The 26,251-nt window shown below is 39.2% G+C and overlaps 1 protein-coding gene across 1 annotated transcript in view; it reads left to right on the top strand.

Moving 5' to 3' along the window:
• Positions 1 to 26,251, top strand: part of ck (myosin-VIIa ck) — a 327,005-nt gene that overhangs the window by 193,632 nt on the left and 107,122 nt on the right. Inside the window, exon 2 of the mRNA XM_071597488.1 lies at positions 5,542 to 5,586. Within this exon, the coding sequence (XP_071453589.1) occupies positions 5,569 to 5,586 (18 nt within the window). The 5' untranslated portion in view covers positions 5,542 to 5,568. The remainder of the gene's footprint in view (positions 1 to 5,541; positions 5,587 to 26,251) is intronic.

The following is a 26,251-nucleotide window of genomic DNA, read 5'->3' as shown; positions in this document are numbered from 1 at the left end:
TTCATCATCGATTATATTTTGTGGTGAAGTTACATGGCAACCATTAGTGATGTAAGTTTAAATTCTCCATCTGAAGGAAGTTATTTTCTCGATTTGCCTTTTTCGTTTGTCATTTTAAAAAAATCCCATACTTAATTTTTTCTTTACATTTTAATCCCTTTCGCTTTAGTTTTAACGTTCGCTTGGCTGATTGTTAAGTAAATGACGAACGGTAACACTCTTACCTTGTAGTCGGCCATTACTCGGCACCTTTACTTTTTAAGGTCTCACTAATTTCATACTGACAAACAATTTACGCCAGCAATTTGAAACTTCTGCGGCTTCCCAAAACAATCTTCCTGTGTACGTATGGATTTTTCACGACGCCAACTCCTTGACTCCATCACCGCCAAGGGGAGCGCCTATGGGAACTGGTAGTAGACAGAAAGACGTATTCAAGGTTAATTTACGCGGACACTTTACCGTACAGTGACCAGGGTATTGTAGTTGCTGCTATGGTGAGGAGGGTTTCCAACAATTGAAATGGTGACGTTCATTGTACAAGAACAACGTGCAATCACCCGTGTTCACCGCTTACGTGGTTTTAACACCCATATAGAAATTCGTCATCGTTGATTGAGTGTAATACATGTGACAAGATGTTGTTATGTAGATGTGTACAATAGTGGATGCGTCGCATTTCAAAGTTGACGGAATGTTCTGTATCGACAAAGAATCCTCGGTCACGCACCAGCCGATTTTTACAGTGGGCAAAAAGAGTTCATCGCTGAAGCCCCATCGGTGGCCGTGGAATCATGGCGTCGTCCTCGTGAAAAATTTGTTCGCCTACAGGAAAAATGTGTGTAATATTGACAGCAGTTTCAACTTTCTCTTGTAAAAGGTTTTCAGTGAAAAATTAGGAGGTTTTACAATTTAAATGCAGTTCTTATTTACTTCGTCGGATAAACCACGATTTGACTTTAGCCCCCTCAGTTTTTTTGCAAGCTTTCCGAGTGAAAATTCGTTTTCTCCCACTTCAGCCGCTGTCTTTTGCGCTCGAAAGAATCTTTCGGCCAGTGGGAATTGTCCCCATCAATCCACATATAGTATTGATATCACATCCACCTAGTGATTCATCACCACAATTCCAGGATGATATATTTCCGAGGCGCTTGTTTACCTTGCTTTTCGTTCCAGCGTCATTGCAGACCCTGCCGAGAAAAGGGGAGAGGAGTGGAGAGGGTGGGGGAGAGAAAGTGAGATGGGAAGGGAAGGGATTGGGAGAGATAACTAGGACGATGTTGAAGTGCCTCTGGGAGACAGGTGACGACCCTCGCTGATAAGCGGGAGACGTCGCCTCTCTTTTGTCTTTTTTTACGCCCACGCAGACTGCTCTCTATTTTCCCTCTTGCGCACGCACGTAAGCAAGCGGCCTCATATCAAGAGCGTTTTCTTCCTTCGCATGCAGACGTCGAACGAATAGCATAGTGGAGTTAACAATTTTTGTGTGTGTGTAAATGTATGTATGAGTATATATATATAAGTACTTCCACCTAGGGAATGGATGTATGTTATTGTAAGTGCTTCAATATAACTTTTCGGGGTTGAGTGAAAGGGGAAACTATATAACCTCAATCTTGCCCCATTAGATACTTTAAAATAGAAATAAAACATATTTAGTTTTCGTACTGGGAACGAGGCAATAACCCTATTCACTCTTTCACAGTTCGAAGTTCTGCCTCCGAGACAAACACAGGCCTCCACGATTCAAAACCTAAGGTCCTGGAAAGTATATTACGACAGTGAACATGTGGGTGCCTGCATTGGTGCTGATTTTTATCTACTCAGTGGTTGTGAGCAGGTGCAACGATCCACTTTAGCCGCCGTTACCCGAGGCGACGAGGACTAAAGTTTTTTTTTTAATTTAACCGAGAAGGCTGTTTTGAAATTTAGGGTGGACGATGTTTTCTGTTTTTCCTTCTTCAGTTAGTTACAAAACGAAGGGGTTTATCGATGATTGTGGGCTTTCATTTATCGATCGACTCCCCCGGTGTTTGCTTGCGACACCGAGGTTATCATTTTGTCTTTAAATTATTTTGGTTTATTAAAACATCTACAATGGAAGTCCATCGATTGACTGAATGTCTCATCATTGAAATATACAACCCAGATTTCTTCTGTAATCGATGATTTTAAATTAATAACATCCCTTATTGCCCTCCAAGAATGATCTTATCCAGAATTATCGTATACATGTCTATGGCACAAGAACGTCCATTGATGTAAATGTAGACATGTTCCTCCGAACAAGACATTCGATCCATTTGGTATCAGGCTATTCCTTAAGGTAACACGCAAAATTCCTTATAAATATAAAGCATGAGTAAAAATCTGCTTATGGCATGAAATGTATAAGTTCTCCTGATATTTTCTCAAATATATTTAAATATTATCCATGGTATTGTCATAAACTTTACCAGGAATGATTTTGTTTTACTCTAATCAAATATTTTTTTTAATTTTGAGCACCAGATCCAACTTCATGATATTTAACTGTTTTCTTTATCAATTATCCACGCTGTGTCACTCAAACACGTATATTTGTGTCATTTTATCTTCAGCTACAACCTTACTTGAGCAAAATTTCTGATATTTTATTTTCTATTTCTCATAATTGAAAGTTTTAATTGTCTATTTGAACTATCAACTTACTCAGTTTCTCAATGAGCTGCTGGCTCCTCGGATAATGAATTTACAAATTCCCCATGTTGTAGTATTATTGTATTATATGCAAAGGTTCAATATGCGATCAACTGGTTAATATGAAGAAGATAAACTCCATTGCCGACGGATTAAAGTACATTTTTTCCCCTCGCAAGATACGCGAGATTAAAGAAATCGAAACGAAGCCCACATTTATTTTGATTTAATAAGCAAATTATAATGATTTTGCCGGAATTCCCCATTATTGTAAGACTTAGATGAACATACATTTGGTCGCGTGAGCAAATGTTGGTACGAGTATACGTATTCATCTGGATCTATGAATTCACATTTGTGCATGAATGGTCCTTGCTCCAATATCCCCGCCTAACTTGAGCCTTGTTGAACATTGTGCAGTGGTGTGTGTACATATATATATGTACACACATGTACACACATGTACACACATGTACACACATGTACACACACACACACACACACACATATATATATATATATATATATATATATATATATTGGTATATATATGTATATATATATATATGTATATATATCTGTACAATGTAACCATATTATGCATTACTTTAATCAATTGTTAGATCGTCGGCCGGTCAAGGAAATATTTTTACACTTGTAATCTGCTTGATTCCGCCTTCCCCACCTCTCTTGTGTTCGTCTTTAATATGTGTTCCTATCTCTTTTCCTTATAAATATATTTCCACCTGAATGAATATTTGTTTGCCATTTGGTGGGTTTTTCGTGTTTGACTATATATATATATATATATATATATATATATATATATATATATATATATATATATATATATATATATTTATATATATATATATTTATATTTATATATATGTGTGTGTGTGTTTGTTTTATTTATTTATACTACCTTGATCAAAAAGTTCCCGGAATAACCACCGTGTGGCGCTCCCATCGTTCCGATTTGAGTTCTGTTTTTTTTGTTAAATTGGTACATCTGTTGTTGATATTCCCTTTAAATCTTAGTGTCATAACTTGACATTTGCAAAAGTTACGTAGCCAAGAGTACATCTATCTCTGTGTGTGTTGGCGATTTTTTACAATTGCAGAAATGGATTTAAATTTGCAACAACGAACTTGTATTAAATTTTGCGTAAAAAACGGATTTAGTGGCGCACGGACGTTGGAAATGTTGGAAAAGTGTTTCGGCAACGATTCTCTAAAAAAAACGGTCGTTTACCAGTGGCACGAGCGGTTCAGAAGTGGTCGTGAGTCAATCGAAGATGATGAACGCAGTGGCAGACCATCGACATCGAAAGTCGGTGAAAAAATTGATAAAGTAAAAGAAATGTTGATCAATAACCGCAAATTAACCATCAGAGAAATAGCGGAGGACTTGAACATTGCCTATGGATCCGCCCAAGACATTGTGGTTAATGATTTGGGTTTCCGTCGTGTAGCAGCAAAAGACCTCAATTTCATGCAAAAAAGAGACCGTGTTGACGTCGCAAAAGACATGATTTGCGAGGCTGAATCCGATCCCACATTCATCAAAAGGATCATTACTGGAGACGAGACGTGGGTTTATGAGTACGACACGCAATCCAGACATCAGGCAAGTGAATGGCGTTCACCAAATGAGCCGAGACCAAAAAAACCACGTCGTTTTCAGTCAAAAAAGAAGGCAATGCTGACGGTTTTCATGGATTACAACGGTGTAGTGCATCATGAATTTTTGCCAGAAGGCCAGACAGTAAACAAAGAGTATTATTTGGGCGTTATGAGACGTTTGCGTGAAGCAATTCGCCGAAAGAGACCAGAAATGTGGGCAGAAAACTCGTGGATTTTGCACCATGATAACGCACCGTCGCACAGTGCTATCATTATTCGTAATTTTTTGACGAAAAATGCAACAAATACCATCCAACAGCCACCGAATTCACCTGATTTGGCTCCCTGTGACTTCTTTCTGTTCAATCGAGTTAAAAAACCATTACGGGGAACGCGTTTTAGCAGCCGAGAGGAAGTAATGGAAAAATCGCAGGAAGCACTGATGGACATACCGAAAACCGAATATAAAAAATGTTTCGAGGATTGGATCAAGCGCTGGCATAAGTGTGTTGCAGTCGATGGGGATTACTTTGAAGGGGACAATATAGATTTAGATGAATAAACTTGTATTTTTAATTTTCTGAATAAATTCCGGGAAATTTTTGATCAAGGTAGTATATATATAATATATATATTTATATATATATGTGTGTGTGTGTTTGTTTTATATATATATATATATATATATATATATATATATATATATACACACAGACACGCACACACCCAAGTGATCCATCAACTTAATAACCAGTACAAAGTTGAATGGAGATACTTATTGAGAAAATATTACCCTAAGTGTTTCTCATATTCTATGAAAACATTAATCAATAGAATCGCATTGAAAAATATTATACGGTTCCCCTGAGAAAGATGGATAAAATTTTTCTATTAAAAAGATGGTCATGAAACAATTTTCTCTCTCTTCCCCGTACAGTGAATCGTTTGCTACACATCGATGGTTTTATTATGCCCCTTAATTATGCTTGTAGATTTGACCGCCGCGTATAAAATGAGGAAGATAGAAAGAGGCCAACGCTGACAGTTTGGAGTACTGGCTCTTCTTGCCTCAAACAATGCGCCATCCAAATAAAATCCAAAACCTGATATTTTCGTAAGAGAAAGTAAAACTTTTAAAATTCATATCTTATTTCATGTGGATATAGGGTGTAATTTTTGTTGACTGTCAATGTAATTCGATAATTTTATTAATTTGTCATCTCTTTTGTTTCGCAGGATTGAGGCGCAACCCCTGGCGCAGCCATGGTGATCGTAACAAGGGTAAGTCGAATGATCTCATATTTTATGATGTTTTGTTTCCTACGGGTCGCTAGAAAAGTGATGGCAAATGAATTGAGTAGTGGTGTATTCCTCAATTAGTGGTTTTTCCTTTCCATTTGTTTTTTTTATATTTTATCGTTTAAGGTAGGTTTTTGATGGACACAGACTGAACGCCTCTACATTTTTTAACCTCGCTCAACAAGAAAAAGCCTGAATCCCACACACTGCAATCGACCCTTCTTCAATTCCGCATACTTCTTTTCTTCCTACATTCCGTCCAAGTACTCCCTTTATCCCAAGCCCAGTAGTTCTACGTTTGATTATACCTCTCCTATTCCAAATTCTCATTTAAAACCTTCCAATCTACGCCTATCATAATGCTTGCATAGCCCAACGCAATTTTTCGTCGTACACGTATGTACACATACTGCTTTTATCATAATGGTCCAAAACAATTCCAAGGTACGTAAATGATCCTCCAGCTCTATTTTTTGCTCTCTTATTTTAACATGAAAACTTTACTTTTATCTTTCTAAAAACCGATTAACATTCGTTTTATTTATATTTATACTCATCCCATACCTGTCGCACTAAATTTCCGATTCACTCAGCATTTCTTGCAACCCCTTGGCTTACTGACAAACTAGAGCTTGGTCATCAGCAAACCTAATTGATGTTACGAATTTCCCGCCGACTTTCATTTCTACTTTCAGTTCTTCCCATGCCTCTTTAATCGTTTCTTCCTCATATACTTTGAACAGCACAAGTGATAATGGACAACCCTGCCTTACACCTCTTCCTCACACTGCCAATCCGGACTCCCCGTTCCCCACTCACACCTGAGCAGTCTGAGACATGTACAGTTTGCGGATTAGCCTCCTTTCCCTCCAATCTATTCCTATTTTCTTCAATATACTCATTAGTCTTCCCAATTCACTCTATCAAACGCCTTTTCGAAATCTACGAAACAGGCAAATACCTCCTGGTTGTATTCTATATTCCTCTCGATTAGTGATCTCTTTACTGCAATAGCATCACGCATGCCTCTCCCCTTCCTAAACCCAAAATGATAGTCCCCTAAGTAATCAATAGCCCCGCTCTTCATTCTCATATTGATGATCCTGAGAACAACTTTAGCTGCGTGGGATATCAAACTTATTGTTCTGTAGTTCTCACATGATGTAGCCTTTACCTTTTTCGGAATAGGACCAAAAACTGATCTCACGAAGTCTTCCGGCCAGATTCCCTCTTCGTATATACTACGAATCAGTCCATATACCTGTAGCTTCATACTCCCACTTTTTCCTAAACCTTTTAGTAGTTCCGCAGGAATGTTGTCCACCCTCACCGCCTCATTTGATTTCAATTCCTTTAATGCCCTTTCTATCTCATGGTCGGTATACTTTGACCTAAGCTATCCCCATCCACGTCATATTTTCGGCTTAGATTTCTGGTCGAGTACTTTTACCATGTAAATACTTCATGTGTTCTTTCTATTGTAATGGAATTTTCATTAGTGTAATTAATAATTTTCTTGGTGTGTCTGTGATAGCTTCGCCCGGATTTTACCATTTTACAGTTTCCTTGTCCCTGCCCCCATTCATTGTTCCCTTAGTTCTTGCTGTTTTTATGAAACGTCGAACAGTTACATCGCATAATAATATAAATTCTTTTGAAGCATGGACGTAAATGATAAGGACACTATTGTTTGCTTGCCCCTCTGGCCAATCTATTTTCTGCATTCTTCAACAAATAGTCTAAAAAACCTGGATCAAAAGTAACCATTCTTCATCTCCGCATACTTCATGCCTCTATTCATTCCTTCCGAATTGATTATTTTTTCCTTGTCTCTCTCAGCATTCTCCCCTCTATTACATGTACCATGTACGTCAGCATCCCGTTGCATCTCTAAACATCTCCTCCGTTCACTTGCCCTGCCCTCTTCGAATTTCTCTCAAGAGCGGTATCGCTTCCCTCAACATGCGTTGAACTTTGAATCGTTTATTTTTTCAATTTCGTTCCTCTTTTTTCTTTTTCAATTATCGCTTTTTCTTTTCTTGTCCACGCCGAAATATCGAAATTTTCCAAATCTACGGCGATCATTTTTCCTCAAAAACCAAATATTATTTCATTGATTACCTCCGTGTTGGAGTTTTCGCCCGTCCTTTCTATACATCTTTACCTGTGATCCATGCCATCAGCTCCCTCCTTCCAAAAACTCTTTTAGTGCTCAATGTAATTGCAAAGTAAGAAATGTAATGTAACCAAAAGAGACCTGTCACACTTGGGTTCTTATCATAACAATTTTTAACGAATCTAGCGGTTTTTCTCTGGACTTTATCTAATTCTTTTTGCCAAATTTTCTCCCAAGGATCCCAAATACTTGGGGCATATGCCAAATGAGGTCTAACTAGAGCAAAATAACACCTCTCTTTAACGTTTTCATTACATTTCCCCACCATCCGTTTTATGAAGCCAAGTTTCTTGAAAGCTGATCCGCATATTGTCATGATATGTGCTCCCCATGAGAGGCGTGGTGTGTTGTTTATGCTTGATCTTCTAGACAAAACTTAAATGCACGTTTTGGCACAATTATAGCGTGTGCTAGTGCTATATAATTTGGGTAATGCTCCCACTTAATGCACAAATGTATATTCATTAGTAAACAGCACCAGTTTACCGTTCGCAAAGCCTAAAATGTTACTAACGTCCATCATGGCATTCCTGGAATGAATAATTCATGTTGCTTTCCTCCATAATGTTTTTAACGTGATACCACCACGCTTCAGTGAGGCAATTTAAAAGGAATCAGATTCGTTTTCAGACGCCTTTTCGGTCGCCTCACTAAAGAACTGACGCTGCACGGGCTACCTTTCGTCTGGCTCCTAACCTTCGACCTAGCTGGCATGAGTTACCCTACCAGGAGCAATTATCCATTTTCCTACCTCTAACACAGTTCTAGGGAATGCTGGAGTTCATGATAGAAGGGTGGATGAATAAATTGTATGAATTTTGAACGACATTGAGGCACATGGAAAATATGATAGACGGAAGTAAGATAGGGCACGAAGTTCATGCGAAATTTAACAGTCATTATTGACAGCCAAAAATCCACCTTTAAAAGTTAGATTACCAAGAATGAATTAAGCATAAATATTTACTGCTCTTTCCAATATTGTTTATTTCAGTAATTAGCTGGGCTGGGCACTTTTGTGCAAATTATTCGGTGCAATTTGTAATATGATATACATTACCAATTACTTGACATTATTAAATTGATATCATCCCATTATTGCGTGCATACGAGAATATTGCGTGCTTACAATTAAAAGCATGTATGAAGCGATTCGTAATTGGGCTGGTGACCTACAACCCCCTCCTCCCCTGCCACACGCCCGTACGATGGCTTTGAGGGGTATTGTGTAGATGTATTTGGAACGAAGGACGAAGAAAGTTCCGCTAATTGTCTTGTTGGAGCTTGCTCAAAGGAGTAAGCCATGTGGCACCAGTGTCTCTAGCGTCTCGGCCGCGGCTCTTACCCTCCTCCTCCCGCCCAGGCCAACCGTAACCACCGGTAGGTAAGTACATACGTATACATATGCACTCTGCGGTGGCTACGGTCCAAACCACCCCCTCCTTCACCGGTGATGAGACGGCCTCCCGCTGACACGGCCGCCGCAAGGCCAGCGCGTCGCCGTATCCGGGTTTGCACGCCCACCCAATCCTCTCCCTCCTCCCTCTGAGCATCCAGGTCGCGCCTGTTCCATCCCCGCCGCAGCTTTGACCTCCTACCAGCAGCGCACGAGAACGCCTCACGGCCGGTGACCGTCCGGTGCCGTCTTATTCCCTCCGCTGCACGTACGTCCCGGGACGAAAGCTTCGAAGCGAAACCCGCGAGTGCAGTCTCGTTCCCTTCTTTCTCACCGTTCGAGGTCAAACGGTTTCGCGGGAGGTCTTCAGGTCAGGGTCTTCGGGTCATGAGATGGTGTCCATTTGAGTGCGATTCCCCAGCCAAATGTTAGACACATGAAAATGAAGACATGTAAGTGCTAAGGGAAACTACAAAGATCATTGGACGGCTGCATCCCTTAATTCAGTGATTGATGATCACTGATTATGAAAATGATGGGATTACTTTTCTATACCGCCGAAGGAGGATAAGCCGGCGTGATGACATTACAGTAATGAGGTCTTTAATATATAGGAGCACGGAATATACAGTCAGAATCTCTCCGCTTCACAGATTTAGAGAAGACGTTTGAAAGAGATAATTGGATCGAATTAATGAATAAACAGGGTGCGGCAACACAACTTCCTTTTTTGAAAGGGCTCTTGTTTCAATATTTGGCGTAGAGTTATTATTCATAAAAAAAAGAATTGCACTAACTCAAATTATATCTCACGAAAATATTAATGTACATTTTGGCTTGCGAGTTCGGAAAACTGCTCAGAGTTTCCGAATTCCATTAATGTTACGGCTATTGCTTGTTCTCTTGTCATTGGTGACGTATTGTATGTTTCTGGCCACCTCTTGCGATAACAGCTGTATTCAATATTTAGTGCACATAAGCGAGGGAAGAATTTTATGTCCGTGACGCATAAGAAGGGTATTTTTCGTGCCTCATTTTAGATTTTTTTAATGGGGGTATTTGATGACTTCAATTAGGCGAATGTGGGTTAAATATAACATAACAGAACTCCGCGAACAAATGAAAATTGAACGAAATTGATCCTCTCTCTCTAAATGGGATTCTCCCGTTCGACATATTTTTACCAAATTAATACCAATTACGCTCAACCCTCCTTACGACTAATGGCCGTGGAGGATGTTGTTCGCAACCAGGTCGCGAGCGGTTTAAATAATTTAAAAATATTCCCAGTTTTCGTCTAGTTGTCTTCGAAGTAATTCATACTTAAAACCAAGATATTTTCTAGAAATTTTCCTCGAAATAAAAATATTTAACGTATGCCACAAGTTTGGGCTCGATTGGCCTTCAGATGCTAGACCTAAGACTTGGTTTACATCTGAAGAGTTGACAATGTGAGTTGAAAAACGATTTGTTTTTTAATGGGAACATTAGTAGTTATTAGAGGAGGTGACTGACAGTTGCAATACGCGGCAGTAGGCATAGTTGGGTAATTTTGCTGAGTTCTGTAGGATTTTCAGGGAATGCAGGAAGGGTTCAGAGAAAACCCGACATCGTAATTAGCCTACTCCATTAAACGTCCGATCCGACGGACGAAGTACTCCGCTTGAGGTATTCTCTCCACATAGCACACCCCAAATAGGGATCAGGATACAAATTTAAAAAATCATACCAACTCCGGAACTCGAACCCAAGCCCTCAAGGTGGAAATCTACCAGCCTACTGCCCACAGCACCTCCCCGATTCCCTTTAATTATTTTGTGAAAGAGTGCTTGAAAAATCTTCACTTTTAAACCCATCAATTAAGCCTTGCTAAATATGTTGCTTTTGCAGCCTCTTTAGTTGTCTTCTGTATGCCGTGGCGTGCGGGCATCGAAATCTCCAGCTATTGCTCCCTTGAAGTTCGTGATTCATATCCGTAGCGTTTACCTTGCAAGGTCGTCAGTCGCTTAGTATTCACGAGCACATTCGTTCCCCCTCTCATTCCTGTGGTCGACCGTGCTCACTGTCCCTTTCTGTTCCCTCTCTGTCCATCGTCCTCACATATGTGAGCGCCCTGTTATGGCGTCCCCCGCAGTACGTACGTGCGTCTGTATAATATGTTATTTTCATTGGCGTGGAATGGCTTCGGTTGCCCATGGTTAGTTATCCACAATCAGCTGGTAATCCCGATCCGTATCGTCTCATGGTGCCGTCGTTAAGGAAGGAAGTTTTCATTGAGGGGGAGTTGGTAGGTGGCTGAGTACTGGCTTCCTAACGGCTTAGAATTTGAATCTTGGGTGTGGCAGGATTTGCCATTGGTCTCCCTTGCCATATTTGTGCCATGTGAAGAGAAAACTCCCCTAGTGGAGAAGAATAATAGAATATCTATGCATTAATTTCGCCTTGGATATTCCTCATAGAGTAATTACAAATGCTCAATGTTCCTGATCATCAGTGAAATAAAAGTACTGTTGAACCATATCATAAAAGAACATTAAGATACGTTATCCTAAGACATTGCCTGTAATTGAAATTAGCACCACGTGTTCAATGTATCGCAGATATTACGAGGGACTTCGTAATAATTCATTATTATTTCAAATATCCTGTATTTTATCATTAAATATTTATAAAGAGATAACGTTTTAATCCAGGGGGTAAAGCGTCAGGCTTCTGACTGGAGGGCCCGGGTTACACCTCTGCACACCAGCTCTGTGATTTAGATCATCCTAGGGAACCATAGGCGGGACAGGGAAAGAAATTGGCCCCACTTATTACCCTAATGTGTGAATTTGACATGCTCTTTAGGCTAATTATCAGATGAGCTCCATCTTCACTTATGTAACCAACCTTCGGATTGATTACTGTGGTTCGTACTGTTTGTTATGAAAAGAGTACAGAGTTTTTAAGATTACGGAGCAAGGAATTCCCTAGTTTGAGATTGAAATAAGAAAGGGCTTTTTATAATGTAAAAACAGCGAGTTCGTGCGGGAAGCCTTACTTGTAACGGCTGACCTAGTCTTAAATACTTCGAAGAGGAAGTTTGGAATACCCTCTCGAAATAGGGGAAAAGTAAATGCACCTATTAGGTATTTTCTTTTATTGCACAGTTGTAGGCGGCCTTAGCTAAGCAACTGTGGAGATAAATGGGCATTCCTTTCATTCTAAGGTTGAAAACAAACCTCACATAAAAATTAAGTTATCATTGTCATTTTATATCCCACTTTAAATCTGTTCCTTTGAGGATATCGTTTGAAGACGATGCTATAATAATCAAACGATGGAAATATCAGTGAGGAAATCAGTATTTTTTGCGTGTGGATGGAGACTAAATGCTTGTGCATTCGTAGCTGATGGAGGACTGCAATATCTTTGTAGCAGATATCATTGATTTTAAATGTTCTGAGAGAGACCTCTAGTAATGATTGTCTTAAGTGCTAAATTGTTCTTAATTGTGGGGTAGTAGGGCACCAGACATATATGATATATGTATAGATATAAGTTCATACATATACTTGAATAGATGTTTGTTCATATATATATATATATATATATATTATATATAATATATATTATATAATATATATATATATATATATATTATATATAATATATATTATATAATATATATATATATATATTATATATATTCGTTCGAAATGAATGAAATCACCTATATTATATATATTTTATATATATAATATATATTATATATATATGTGTGTGTGTATGTATATATAATATATATATATATATGTATATATAATATATATACATACATATATGATGTTTGCTTATATAAGTAAACATCTATTGAAGTATATGTATGAACTATTGTTTATGCATGTATTTCTGGTGCCCTACTACCCCCCGCCACACACTTATGTGGCTCCTTGCCGTGTAATGTGAAGATTGAGATACATGGGTACATCATCATAGGCCAACTATCTATAATGTTGCTTAGCTATGTGTTCTGTGTATATATGTTACATGACAGTACTTATTAAAGGCACCATTCATACGTAGACCCAAAAATATCCATATGAGTATCATTTCCATTTGTGTATATGAGTTAACAAAGCTTTTAATATGCACTGTTTGTTGTGGGCGGAATGCTAGAAGAGCAGACTACGAAAGACAAAGAAACCTTCGACGCGCCTCACTGAAAACGACTGTTTCGATTCAAGTGGGAGCGGGGCTTTAGTCACAGAAGCGTGGGAGGGAAAAGGTCATTGTGAAAGGCAGAGGGAGGAACGGTCAACTCGGATTTGACGAGTCATAATGCACTAGGAAGAGTATTCGTTGAGAGCGAAGCAAATGGAAAGACGAGGTTGAGGCCCGAGGGAAGAAACTGTTATCGATACACTCAGAGGAGGAACTTGGAAATTTTGGCTGAAGGGCGGTGAAGGAATTGAGTTACGAGGTACAAGTAATAAGGAATGAGTAACGAATTGCGATTTAAGGAATACGACAGAATTGAGCCTTCCTGATTCCCTTATTACTCGCGTAGACACATTGTGATTATTCGTCCTGCAGCGTTCACGGTATTATTTATAACCTGGATTGTTATTTTTAACATCTTACTACTACCGGTCAAGGTAGGATTTGGATTGACCCAGGGACTTCAGCACTGCTGGCCTCTTGTGACCCCTTTGAAACGCGACTACATACCTCGAGGCCTCAGCTTGTAACAATTCATTCATTATACAGAGTTTATAAACTCTGCATACTTTTTAACTCCTTATATTTCGTTCAGAATTCGTCATCTTTACCCTCGACTACATCGCATGCCCAACATTTCCTCGATTTCACCCAATCTTCTTTTGACAAGGACGAAGAAATTTCGAACGGTATCACAATATTGATTAGAGATATTATATTATATATATATATAATATGTACAATTTTATATATATATATATATATATATAAATACTATATATTAAACCATAAGCACAGTAATCAACCCGAAGGTCGGTTTAGTAGGTGATGGTAGAGTTCACCCAGTACTAAGCCCGACGGCGTGTGATATTCACACATCAGGGCAGGGGGGCCAGTTTCTTTCCCTGAGTTGGTAATGGTTTCCCAGGAGGATCTGGTACCCAAAAAGCCACACAGCTTGTGGAACTGCAGGTGTATAGAGAGGCTTGCCTGGGAATCGAACCCGAACCCTCAGGTCTGTAGTCCAACGATCTACACCTGGATTACCGCGACCCGAATTATATGTTTACGAATGTACAATATATGTATATTATGTACAGTTATTTATTATATATAATATGTAATAAACGCTCTACATACAATAAAACAAAGGTTAAGCGGTTTTCCATTAAGAGAAAGGCTAAGTTAAACGTTAAAATAGGAGGGCAAAAACTAGAGCAGGTAGAACAGTTAACGTATCTCGGAAGTGTTTTGGGCTGAAATGGCCAAATTATTAGGGACGTAAGGAGAATAATTGCACTAGGCAAAGAACCTTTCTCAGGGGGCAGGGAATTAGTGACAGGGACGTAGAGTAAGGAGATTCAGAAACGACTCGTCAAAATTTTGATATGGAGCGTAGTTATGTACGGCGCGGAAGCATAGTCATTGGAGCAGGATGATAGGTGTAAATCGGAGGCTTTTGAAATGTAGAGTTGGAGATGGATCGAGGAGGTTAAGTGGACAGAAAGGAAAACAAATGATGACGTAATGGGTACGGTGAGGGAGGGAAGGGGATTGCTAGGAGAAATCCTGAGGAGACAGAAAAAATGGATGGAAAGCATGTTGATAGGCAATGGGATGTTGAAGACTGTGATAGAGGGGAGCACGTTAGGCAAACGAGGAAGGAGCAGGAATAGGATAGGGATGTTGAGTGGAATGAAGGGAAGAAGTGTGCAGAGATGTAGAGGGGCTTGTTGTATAGGAGGTTGGGTTGGTTTTTGTTAGGAGAGGCAAAATATTTATTTATTGGGTAATTTTGTCTATCCAAAACTTGCCAGTATATTACCTGTAGTAATATTATATATTTTCAGTAACTTATCTGCAGTTCTGCATGCTACCTCCCTTACTTCCATTCAAAACGCCTATCCGTCTCCTCCTTTTTCTTCGCTTTACCAGAATTCTTCCCTGAAATCACCATCCTCCTAAGCATTCTATTTGCTTATAGTATACAGGTAAACACCTGTAAATCTCTAACGTTCACTTGATTTTTATTCCTTTTCGTCCATTTTACTTTCCCTGTATTTCTCCTTTCAGAAATTCTAATTTCTTTAAAATTTATGTATATGCTCTTGCCTCAACAGCAAAATTATCTAGCCATTTGTCCATTGCAATGCTAGTGAAATAAATCACGAGTGTCTGGCCGTTACGTCATGTTGAGTCACCTTCCAGTGAACTTTAGATTTGAAATTTCCAGGAGGAATGAGATTGAATTTGGAGAACTAAACGGTTAAATGTTTTAATTTTTCTAAAAAATAAACACTTCGAGTTTATTTGGAAGGAAGTTGTTCCAGATCATCTATCCATGGGAATGCCTTACAGGAACTGATTCGTGTCCTGTTACGTGGCTGGGTGATGGATAAGTTGGGTGGAGAGGAAACTGTTTATAATTCATGAGATTTCACTGGTGTGTATCCTTCCCCGTATTTGATCTCTCATTTAGATAACGCAATAATTGGTGTTGTGCATACATTTCGAGAAGGTCACTGTACGTGATGGGTTTACTGGACGGTAAAAATTGTATACGTGGTGCGTTCGTTTTATGAGGCCACCCTAGTTTTTTTTCTCCGTACTGAGCGCAGACATAAAAATGTGGTTGAGCTTAAAATACACGGAAAATAATTAATAATGAAAAACATGCATAGATGGCAGCATCGTTCAGCGAACAGGGTTCGTTTATCTGCCACTATAGTGATGAGCGCTTTCAAAAATCGAAATGGTGTCGTTTAGTGCACAAGAACAGCGTGTGATCATCCGTTTTCTCCACATGCGTGGTTTAAACACATCCGTATCCAAATACATCGTTAACTTAGCCAGAGAAATGCAGTGACACAGTTATTGGGTTATATGTGCGTTTGTGGGTTCGTGACAGTTCAAAGATGGCCGAATATCATAACGTGATAACAAAGCCAAGAAGCCTCGGCCATAAACCTGCCGGTTTTTCCGGTGGGCAAATATGGACTCCTACGAAAGCGTCCTCAGCAGCCATAGAATAGTGCCGTCGAATTTGTAAGAAAAAAAAGTATTCCTCTTCAGGGAGATTTTGCTGAGAAGCAGCAGAAGTGTCAAATTTCTGATAAGAGTAATTTTTTCAGAAAAAATTGGAGGCCTTAGAGCTTGAACGCATAACTCACAGCATATTTGGAATAGAAGTAGAAAGAGTCATTCCTAGAATGATTTCCTTCTTTATTAAGAACAGCAAACTTTGTAATAGGCTTCGAACCGGAAGAAAAGAGCCCAGTGTCTTAAAAATGGGACTGCATGTGTAGGGTCATGATCGGTTTCATTTCATCCTCGCCCTAAGATCGAGAGAAAGATATCTGTAGGGCATTGAAAGAATTCATTTGTGTGTTTAAGGTATTGTTTGCATGTGAAAAATCTTGCAGATTAGCTTATTTTCACGAATATTATTTAATTCGGAAAACTTTGAAAGGACTGGGATGCATTAGCAAATATCCATGAAAACTGGTCATCTTCTTACTATTTAAATCATTTCCTCTTGCTATATGCGATGACTGTTTTAACGCTAGACACACATTATTTTTGTTCTCCTTATTCTCCTTAAAATTTAATGCTAGGGTTCTTTTCTCGGGGTTATCGGTCATTTAAAATTCCTGTGAAAGACATATACATGTATAAATTTTTCCTCCTGTTGAAAAAGGAGGTCAGGTCACCGAAATGTTAAAAAATCAAACCGGTCTTTTTTCTATTTTTTCCTTAGTTTCATATATGATCGCCATGCTTGCGACTTACCTTTATACGAATATATATATATATATATATATATATATATGTATATGTATATATATATATATATATATATATATATATATATACACACATATGGGTCGCAGTAGTGCAGGGGGTAGAGCATTGGACTACTGACCGGAGGGTTCCGCGTTCGATTCCCGGGCAAGTCTCTGGGCACATGCAGCTCCACCGAAGCTATGTGATTTTTCGGTAACCAGATATATATGTATGTATGTGTGTGTGTGTATATATATATATACACACATATATATATATATATATATATATATATATAACCCGAAGGTCGGTTTAGTAGGTGATGGTAGAGTTCACCCAGTACTAAGCCCTATACGGCGTGTGAAATACACACATCAGGGTAGGGGGGCCAGTTCCTTTCCCTGTGCCGGTTATGGTCTCCCAGGAAGACCTGGTACCCGAAAAATCACTTTAGCTTCGGTATATATATATATATATATATATATATATATATATATATATATATATATATATATATATATATATATATATATATATATATATATATATATGATATGTTATATTTTTCCTATTCCCAGAAAGGTAATAATTAATAATAATCATATCATTTCGGCATCTATTCTTGTTTTACACCGGTAGCCCGGGGAATTCCTGCGCCAATCTTCCGAGCTTTTGCGGCGCAGTCGGAATGTTAAAAAGATCGGAAGCCAATGAATTCACTCCTGCAGTCGTGCGTGAGTTTTAATAACCGAGCATACATATATGCGCCTCTCGAATAACGTAATGGCTGCCAATTCCGCATTCCGCTTGGCTCTGACCCGTAATGGGATTCGCAGTGTGGGAAAGGGTTTTTCACACCGCAGTGCTCTCGGACAGAAAGAAAAGAATGGGAAGGGGAGAGAGGGAGGCAGAAAAAAAAGAGGAAGCGAAGTGGAAAGAATCGAATGGTCCCGAATCACTTACGTATGCATAATATTTTTCTCCCATTTCGCTTTCTGTTTTTAATCCTATGCATCTCAACCGTTTGAAACAATAGGGCGTGGAAGTCCGCAATTTCTAATTTCCCCCTCCCATACATCCCCTCTCCTCCCCTCCCCATACCCCCACACTGGACGTCTCCCAGGAACAGTTTTATTACGAAATTAATTTTCGTTGCATTGACCCTCAACGGCGCTATAATTTACGACGTTTCGCAATGCTGTAAAGTATCCATCACTCAGTACTCGCTCACCCTTTTATACTAACGATTAAATGGGTATTTGTACTATGCTAGCAGTTTTTAATTGAAGTACATGAATGTAATAGTTACAACTCGTGTGCATTACAGTAACGGTCAACGTGAAATCAACACATCATACAAGGTTTAAGGTTATCCTACCTTCAACGCGCAGAATATTCTACAAACGATACTTTTAATTCCTGTGATTTCCGTGTAGGTTATATTGCACGTGGCTTTGCGTAATGTTAAAAGATACTTAGAAATGGTAAAAAACAATACGAAAGGATTGACAAATTAATATTAGGTGGATTCATGCGGTGAATATTTTTCAGAGGTATCTCGATCCCGACTTGAGGTGCTTTGTGGAGTGGGCACTTCGAGTAAGTACATCGTCCGTCGGATGGGACGTTAAGCTGCGGACCCCTTGGCGCCTTTCGTAAAGAGTGGCTAATGCCGACGCTGGGTTTCTCTCCACCCTTCATCCTTTCCTGTCCATCCCCAATGGCGCAAATGACCTTAGCTGTCGGTCGCCTGCCTTAAATACTACTGATACTACCATGACGACGAATTACCTTTAAGAAGACGAATTTCCAGAGAATGCCAAAATGAAGCATTGCGTTGGAAGAAGTTTGCTCAAGATAGCGATTTCCCATTAATGCATAATTTCAGTGTGCTAGTGAAAGATATTTTTGTTTATTTCTTCTATCAGATTCTTATCTTCAGGATAAAATGCACTCTAAATGCGTTTCATTCCTTGTGGAATATAGGAATATGTTTATAAAGTCACTGACTCTCTAATTTTTGTGGTGAATATCATTGCTCTTGTCCGAATTTCTAACGTTTGCGGAAGCTTTCGGATAGGCAATGGCTGAAAATCGATATATTTCTTTGCCTATCGTAACAAAGTACAACCTGACAGCCAACATTGCATGGACATTAAGTCCATCTTCAATTTCGGATACTTCTTTTCTCCCTACATTCCATCCAACATCCCTTATCCTATTTCCCCTTCCTCGTTTGCCTAATGTTCTCAGTGCTGACAATCAATATGCTTTGCATCCATTACTCCTATCTCCATTAGATTTCTCCCACAAATCTCCCCTCCTCCGTCGCTATGACTAGAACATCTTCGATTGTATTCATTATTGCCCTTTCACCTTCTCCATCCTTCTCCGCACCCACATTTTAAAAGCCTCCTATATTTTCCAATGGTTCTGCCCCAATGATTATGTTTCCGCACCGTACATAGCTACGCTCCATATCAAAGTTTAAACGGGCCTTGTATTGATATACTTACTCCACGTCCCAGTCATCTATTTTCTCATCCTTTTAAAAGCTTCTTTGCCTAGCAAAATTCTTTTCCTTATGTCCCTAATAGTTGGATAATCTTGGTGCTCATCTCTTCCGAGATAGTTAAAATGTCCCACCTGCTCTAGTTTATGAACTCCTATTTTAATATTGAGCTTAGCCTTTGTCTTTCTGTTAATTCGCATAAGCCTTATTTTATTTAAATTGATTCTCATTACATTTCCATCGCACTGAATTTCTAATTCACTCAGCATTACTTGTAACCCTTTGGCTGACTGAAAAACTAGAACTTGGTCATCAGCAAACCTAACTGATTTTACGGATTCCCCGCCGTCTTTCATTCCTACCTCCAGTTCTTCCCATGCCTCTTTAATCATTTCCTCGAAATATACGCTGAACAGTACCGGTGATAATGGACAACCCTGCCTTGCACCTCTTCCTAACACTGCCCAACCGGACTCCCCGTTCCCCACCCGCATCTGAGCAGTCTGAGACATGTACAGGTTACGGATTAGCCTCCTATCCCTCCAATCTATTCCTATTTTCTGCAATATATTCATTATTGTTTCCAAATTACTCTACCCAACGCCTTTTCAACATAGGCGGAACAGGCAAATACCTCCTGATTGTATTCTATATTCCCATAGATCATTGATCTCATTACTGCAATAGTATCGCGCGTGCCTCTCCCCTTCCTGAGCTCAAACTGATCATCCCTCAAGTAATCATTTACTCTACTCTCCATCCTCTTAATGATGATTCTGAAAACCACTTCAGCCGTTTGCTGTATTTTAGTCCACAAATGTGACTGGGATAATTAAAGGGGTGGTGTACCTTCCGCAGTTTTGAAGTACAGGTTCCTGTATTATACGGTCACCGACAGGGATTGAATCTCTTGTAGACTGAGAAGTGATTCGTTGATATCATGCATAACCACTAGGAAAAAGTCTTGAATAAGTACATTATTAGAAGTTTTTATTTCGTTTTTATCTCTTAGATCCAAAATTGTGGACAATTCTGAATCCGGATCATAAATATGTCTACATGATTTTTAATGCTGTTTTTTTCATTTATGGCAATTTCCTTCACTCGGAGTCGTCTTTAAAAGGAAGCAAATGTTGCATCTAAAAATCGCCTTGGAAAAATTTATCTCTACCCCCACGCATTCAAATAGGCTGTCACTCAGTCTTAAAAGTGAGAGTCCATTCGGTGACTTTAACGCCCATCACTTTCCATTATACGCCTACAGGCTATTCTGTTGTCCGTTGGTAACGGAATGATATTAAGGAATGTTTTACGGCAAAATTATGAACCTGTGACTTCGAGTGTGATAATCTAGGGAATTATGACTGTCAGTTTCCGGGATCAATTGTTTCAACTCAGAACTGTCGTCGGAAGACTGCGTGGGATTAAGCTCAGAACTTTAATTTTATAACCGTAATGCGCACGTAGTAGTAGTAGTTTTGAGGGGAGGCGACCGACAGCTGAGGGGGAGGCGACCGACAGATGAGGTCATTTGCGCCATAGGGAATGGACAGGAAAGGATGAAAGGTGGAGAGAAACCCGGCGTCGGCATTAGCCTACTCTTTACGAAAGGCGCCAAGGGGTCCGCAGCTTAACGTCCCATCCGACGGACGGCGTACTCACTCAAAGCGCCTTCCACAAAGCACCTCAAGTAGGGATTGAGATACCACGGAATAATATTCAACACCGCCGGGATTTGAACCCGGGCCCTAAGGGCTATGAAGCGTTTGGTTATGTCCAGACACGTCCTATTGTTCTGAGTACGACATTCTCCAAATTTTTTTTGGTGAAACAGTGTTTGAATGACAGTTGCTGCTTAAACGTTTTTCGTATTCTGAAATATTTCTTAAATAAGAAAGCGTTATATAAATTCTACACGATGTCCCATCATCTGCATTGCTACGTGAATAGTGCCTACTGGACAATATTTGAAACAGTTGCTAAAAACCTGGCATAATACTTTCAATAAACTTTTTTCCAATAAATAAAAGAAAATGTCTCGGTTCTTCAGTTTATCTCACGAAAGTGAGGATAATTTTTCCTTATACATGTATACTCCCGTGCCATTCGCATGCTATGGTAAATTTTTACTGTGATTTGCGAGAACTATTGATAATAATAGATTCTTATATTCTTCAGAGTAATAAGTCAATTCAGTTGAGAAAATTTAGAAAATATGACACCTGTTTTAATAAGGAGTACTCATTGATGTATTTATTAAGTGTAGCATTATTTTTCATGTTAAAATTTAATATTATTCTACATCTTTGGTTTTATTCGTAATGTTTATGTGGTAAAAGTTTAATTGATTTTACTTCAGTATTCTGTCAGAGCCAGACGTTGCAGTTTGAAACATGTTCAGCTCACCCGTGGCAACGGCGGATGTAAAACGGGGCGCTTCGACAAAGTTTTGATTTCGTCTAGACAAATAGTAACCCAATGTATGCGTGCATTTCTACCAGATACTCATTGAGGAGCTATTCTTTCATGTAGCGCCGTTAGAATATGTTTTGAAGTTTTTGAAGAAGGGAGACAATTTCAAAGGAAGGTGGACGCTGAGCTTCAATGGCTGCTCATAACAAAGTAATCATTAACACCAATGTTGCTGCCTTTTGGAGAATTGTCGAATTTTGTCGAATAACCTTTCGAAATGCATTGAAAACACTGATAATTTTGCTGTGTTGAAAAACCGCCAGTGTTGTTGCTGAATATTTCGTGAAAATCAATGCGAAATGTGATCCTCTCTATCATCGCTCCATGCAGGATTTTCCTGCACCGAAATATGGAGAAACACCTTTCGTGAAAATAGTTTTTCATATTCAGAATCGGGCGTTGGCGAACTGAACATGTTTCAACTTGCAATGGCTCCTGATAACGCTAAAAAGGAGCCAATTCAATGAAACTTAAATGCCAATACAACTCACTCAGCAAACTAATTATAGCTTAAAATTAAATTTTTGCGCCACAAATAAATCATATAAAAAATTATCATCGATTTTTTTATTGAGCAGCCCTCGTATAATCGTAATATGATTTTAATTATTAAAATACTGATTCAATCTCATGTATTGTTGATATTTCCAAGTTTAAATTTGTTTTGCGGAACCTCTTTAAGACGTATTGACAGGGATGATCGCAGGGAGCCACGGCGATTTTCATGGATACCGATTGATTTCCGTGGTAACCGCGTTCGTTCTCCATTTATCTCCGTGAAATATTACACGAGGTTAATTACGGGGCATTTCTGCACTTCGTACACTAAAACTCAAGAGCGCCGATTTTTCTCACGTATTTCACCGTTCCCGAACTTTGCCAGAAAAAAACCAGAAGAGCCCTGTAAAAAAATTTCAAAACGGTGCAATCCTTCGAACTTCCGTGACTTTCATGCTTCGTGGAGCGAGTTGATCTCCACACCCCCACAAATGGAATGGGATTAAGGGCCATGGATGATCGGAGTTTTTAATCTGCGGATGCTTTTATATCAAGTAAAAAGTCGAGTTTTCTTTTGTCACTATCCTAAAGTGAAATCTTCAATACAGAACATTGTTTTGTGCGACTCCGATTCTTGGTTGATATATATATATATATATATATATATATATATATATATATATATAATATTTTTACTCTCGTGATCTGCTCGATCCCGCCTTCCCCACCTCTCCTGTGTTCGTCCTTTATGTGTGTTCCTATCCCTTTTCCTTATATCTGTTTCTATATAAATGAGTATTTGTTCGCCGTTTGGCGGGATTTCGTGTTTGAATGTGTAAATATATATATATATATATATATATATATATATATATATATATATATATATTATTTCGTCGAAGTAATCTTAAGAAAGGATTATCTTAAAATTGATCGAGAATGATTCCTCCTAGTATGGTAGAGGGCCGTTGCGGGGATGGATGACGTTGCAAGAAGAAGAGTATTGTCTAAGAATAATACGGATCATCGGTCGATCAGAGAAGTTACGTACTGCCCTGTCCAATAAATACGCGAACTGGGGCCATAAAACCGTTATTTTGCAAATTTTAGTCTACTTCGATTTTATCCCCTTAAAAGTACTCTCCATTCGTTGCTATGCACTTATTCCATCTTCTTTTACTCTGTTTAAAGAACCCTTAGAAGTCTTCGGCAGTTAGGCTTTTTAGTTTATTCGTCGTTTCTTCCTTTAATGCGTCCACATCTTCCCAGTGATGTCTCCTCATCACATGTTTGCATTTTGGGAATTGGAAAAAGTCGCAGGGGGCAGTCATCTGGCGAATAAGGAGGATGATCAAGGATGGTGATTGATTTTTTTGCCAGGAACTGGCGAACAATCAATACTGAATGTGCAGGTGCATTGTCATGGTGAAGGATCCATCCATCATGTTCGGTTAAAATAGTTTGCAGTGTTGATTTTCCTAAATTTGGTTCATCAGCTATCACCCGGACAGTTTTTCGACGATCGGTTATGACAAGGGACCGCACACGATCAATGTTGTCGTCAACACTGGTGGTTGAAGGTCGTCCTGGCCTTGCATCATCTATGGCGTCTTGTCAGCCATCTTTAAAACGCTTAATCCACTTGAAAACGGATGTTTTCTTCAGAGAATTATCACTGTAAACAGCTGTCTACCTTTCAGTAATTTCGTGATAACTTTTACCGCACTTCACCAAAAACTTGATGTTGATTCGTTGCTCCGTGATTTGGTCAATTTCCATTTTCGGCAAACAGTAAAAACAAGGACAACAGAAACTAACATAACTGGCACCATACGCACAGCTCGACGATCCGCCAAGCACAGACGGTTCTTTGGGTCACAGTGAACTAGTGCCGCTAGTGGGCGGGGGGCTATGGTCCGCGTCTTGGCCGCCAGATTGCACCAGTTCGCGTATTTTTTGGTCAGACTACGTAGAGTCGAGATGGAGAGGGGTTGAAACGTCTTGGATTACCCTTAGGAGTGTAGTGATGGTGCCTTTCGCTGCGATGGCCTGAATTAAAATACTCTCGCACCCAAATAAAAATAGTTATAATTATCAGTATGATTTTTGAACCTGTATTTTACGTTATGTTCAAGTTTATGGCGCGATCCTTCCCCATCCGTTTTAGAGTAACCGCTGATATACAGGTTCAAGGAACAATAAAAAACGAAAGATACCAAATCTTCGGAATCAGTTCTTCTTTTGTTCTCTCGTCCAAATCCCTCGGGCTATGAAGAACCGCTACATCACATATTATTTATACGTATAAAACCCGGCCACCGCCATCACGCTAGAACGACTTTTCAAATGACTCGAATTCGAACCGAGGTTTTTGTAACACACTGTTTATCTTTTTTATTCCGCTGAAACGCCCCCATTGTCTCAGTGTATCCGACATTCCCATCCGCCTATGGGGGGTGATTCTTTTTCCCGTACTCTTCACTCCATGTGAGAACGTTATATCCACGCGTCCCTCCCACAATTCTCCACCCCCCCACCCATCGAACGTTCACGAAGGGGGCGGAGGGAAGAATGGACCAGTTAAGGTGGCGGTGCCAATTCTCCTCGCGGACAAATAAAGTGAGCGTTGATTTCAATATTATTTGGAAAAATGATACCTTTGGCAACCTATTGTTTCCGAAAACGTGTGCATTTCGAGAAATTACGTATTCTTAACTTCCATCCAATAAGATTAGGGCTACCAGATCATTCGGATTTAATATAGTAAAGAGATGCTGGAAATTTAGGACAAAGGAGTGAAACTTTCGCCAAAAGAAAGAGGAATTCTTTATAATTACACCTTAATATTCGCGCTCTTGTATGCATATGCATATTATTTACTGAGTGAAAATTTAAAGACAATAGTCAAACAGGAATATACGTATGTCTGGGAGGAAAAAAAACAGATTTCTTCCGCTAACGTAACATAAAATGACCCCCAATCGATCATTTACGATTTATTTTCAGGGAAGTCCAACCGGCCAAAAAATATTAATATTGAGGACTTTGATAGATTGTGCGAAAGAATCGATATCTCTCGAAAGAATCGATAGCAATCGACAATTCAAGCATTACCATCATGTTGAAATGTTCATTTGTTTGCAGTTAAATGTTAGCCAACGTGGAAAACATCAGTTTATCATCTATGGTTGAGGAAATTTGACCAAAAAAAAGGATTCCACCTTGTTCTAATGCCACTCTTGCGTATAGTTTTCTCAATATTAGCCACTGAAGGAAATGTAAAGTCAATCAATTTCTGTCACTAGTCTATTGAATGCAAGTTGCTTTCAGAAACCGCATAGTACTTTGCTCCATGTGATAACGGTGACCAGCGTAACTCTTGTTTTGAATTCCTCCGCTCAGTCGTTTTGAGTTCAACAGAAGTGTTCACTCCTCTGCATTGTAGAAGGAGAAAAATATTGGAATACGTCACAGGCCTGGTGAAATGATTTCCACAGCCGTGTAAGTTTTAATGAAACGCTGCTTTGTTGAAAATGATACTTTGTAGTATTTGCAGTCATTTGATGTATTATAATGAAAAAAAGCCTTCATTTCCATCCGTATTCTGCTT

This window comes from Hetaerina americana, unplaced genomic scaffold (genome assembly GCF_022747635.1).
Source record: "Hetaerina americana unplaced genomic scaffold, ioHetAmer1.1.p SCAF_9, whole genome shotgun sequence".
NCBI lineage: Eukaryota > Metazoa > Arthropoda > Insecta > Odonata > Calopterygidae > Hetaerina > Hetaerina americana.
The sequence above is the reverse complement of the archived record's forward strand: the minus strand, read 5'-3'. Positions and strand labels throughout refer to the sequence as shown.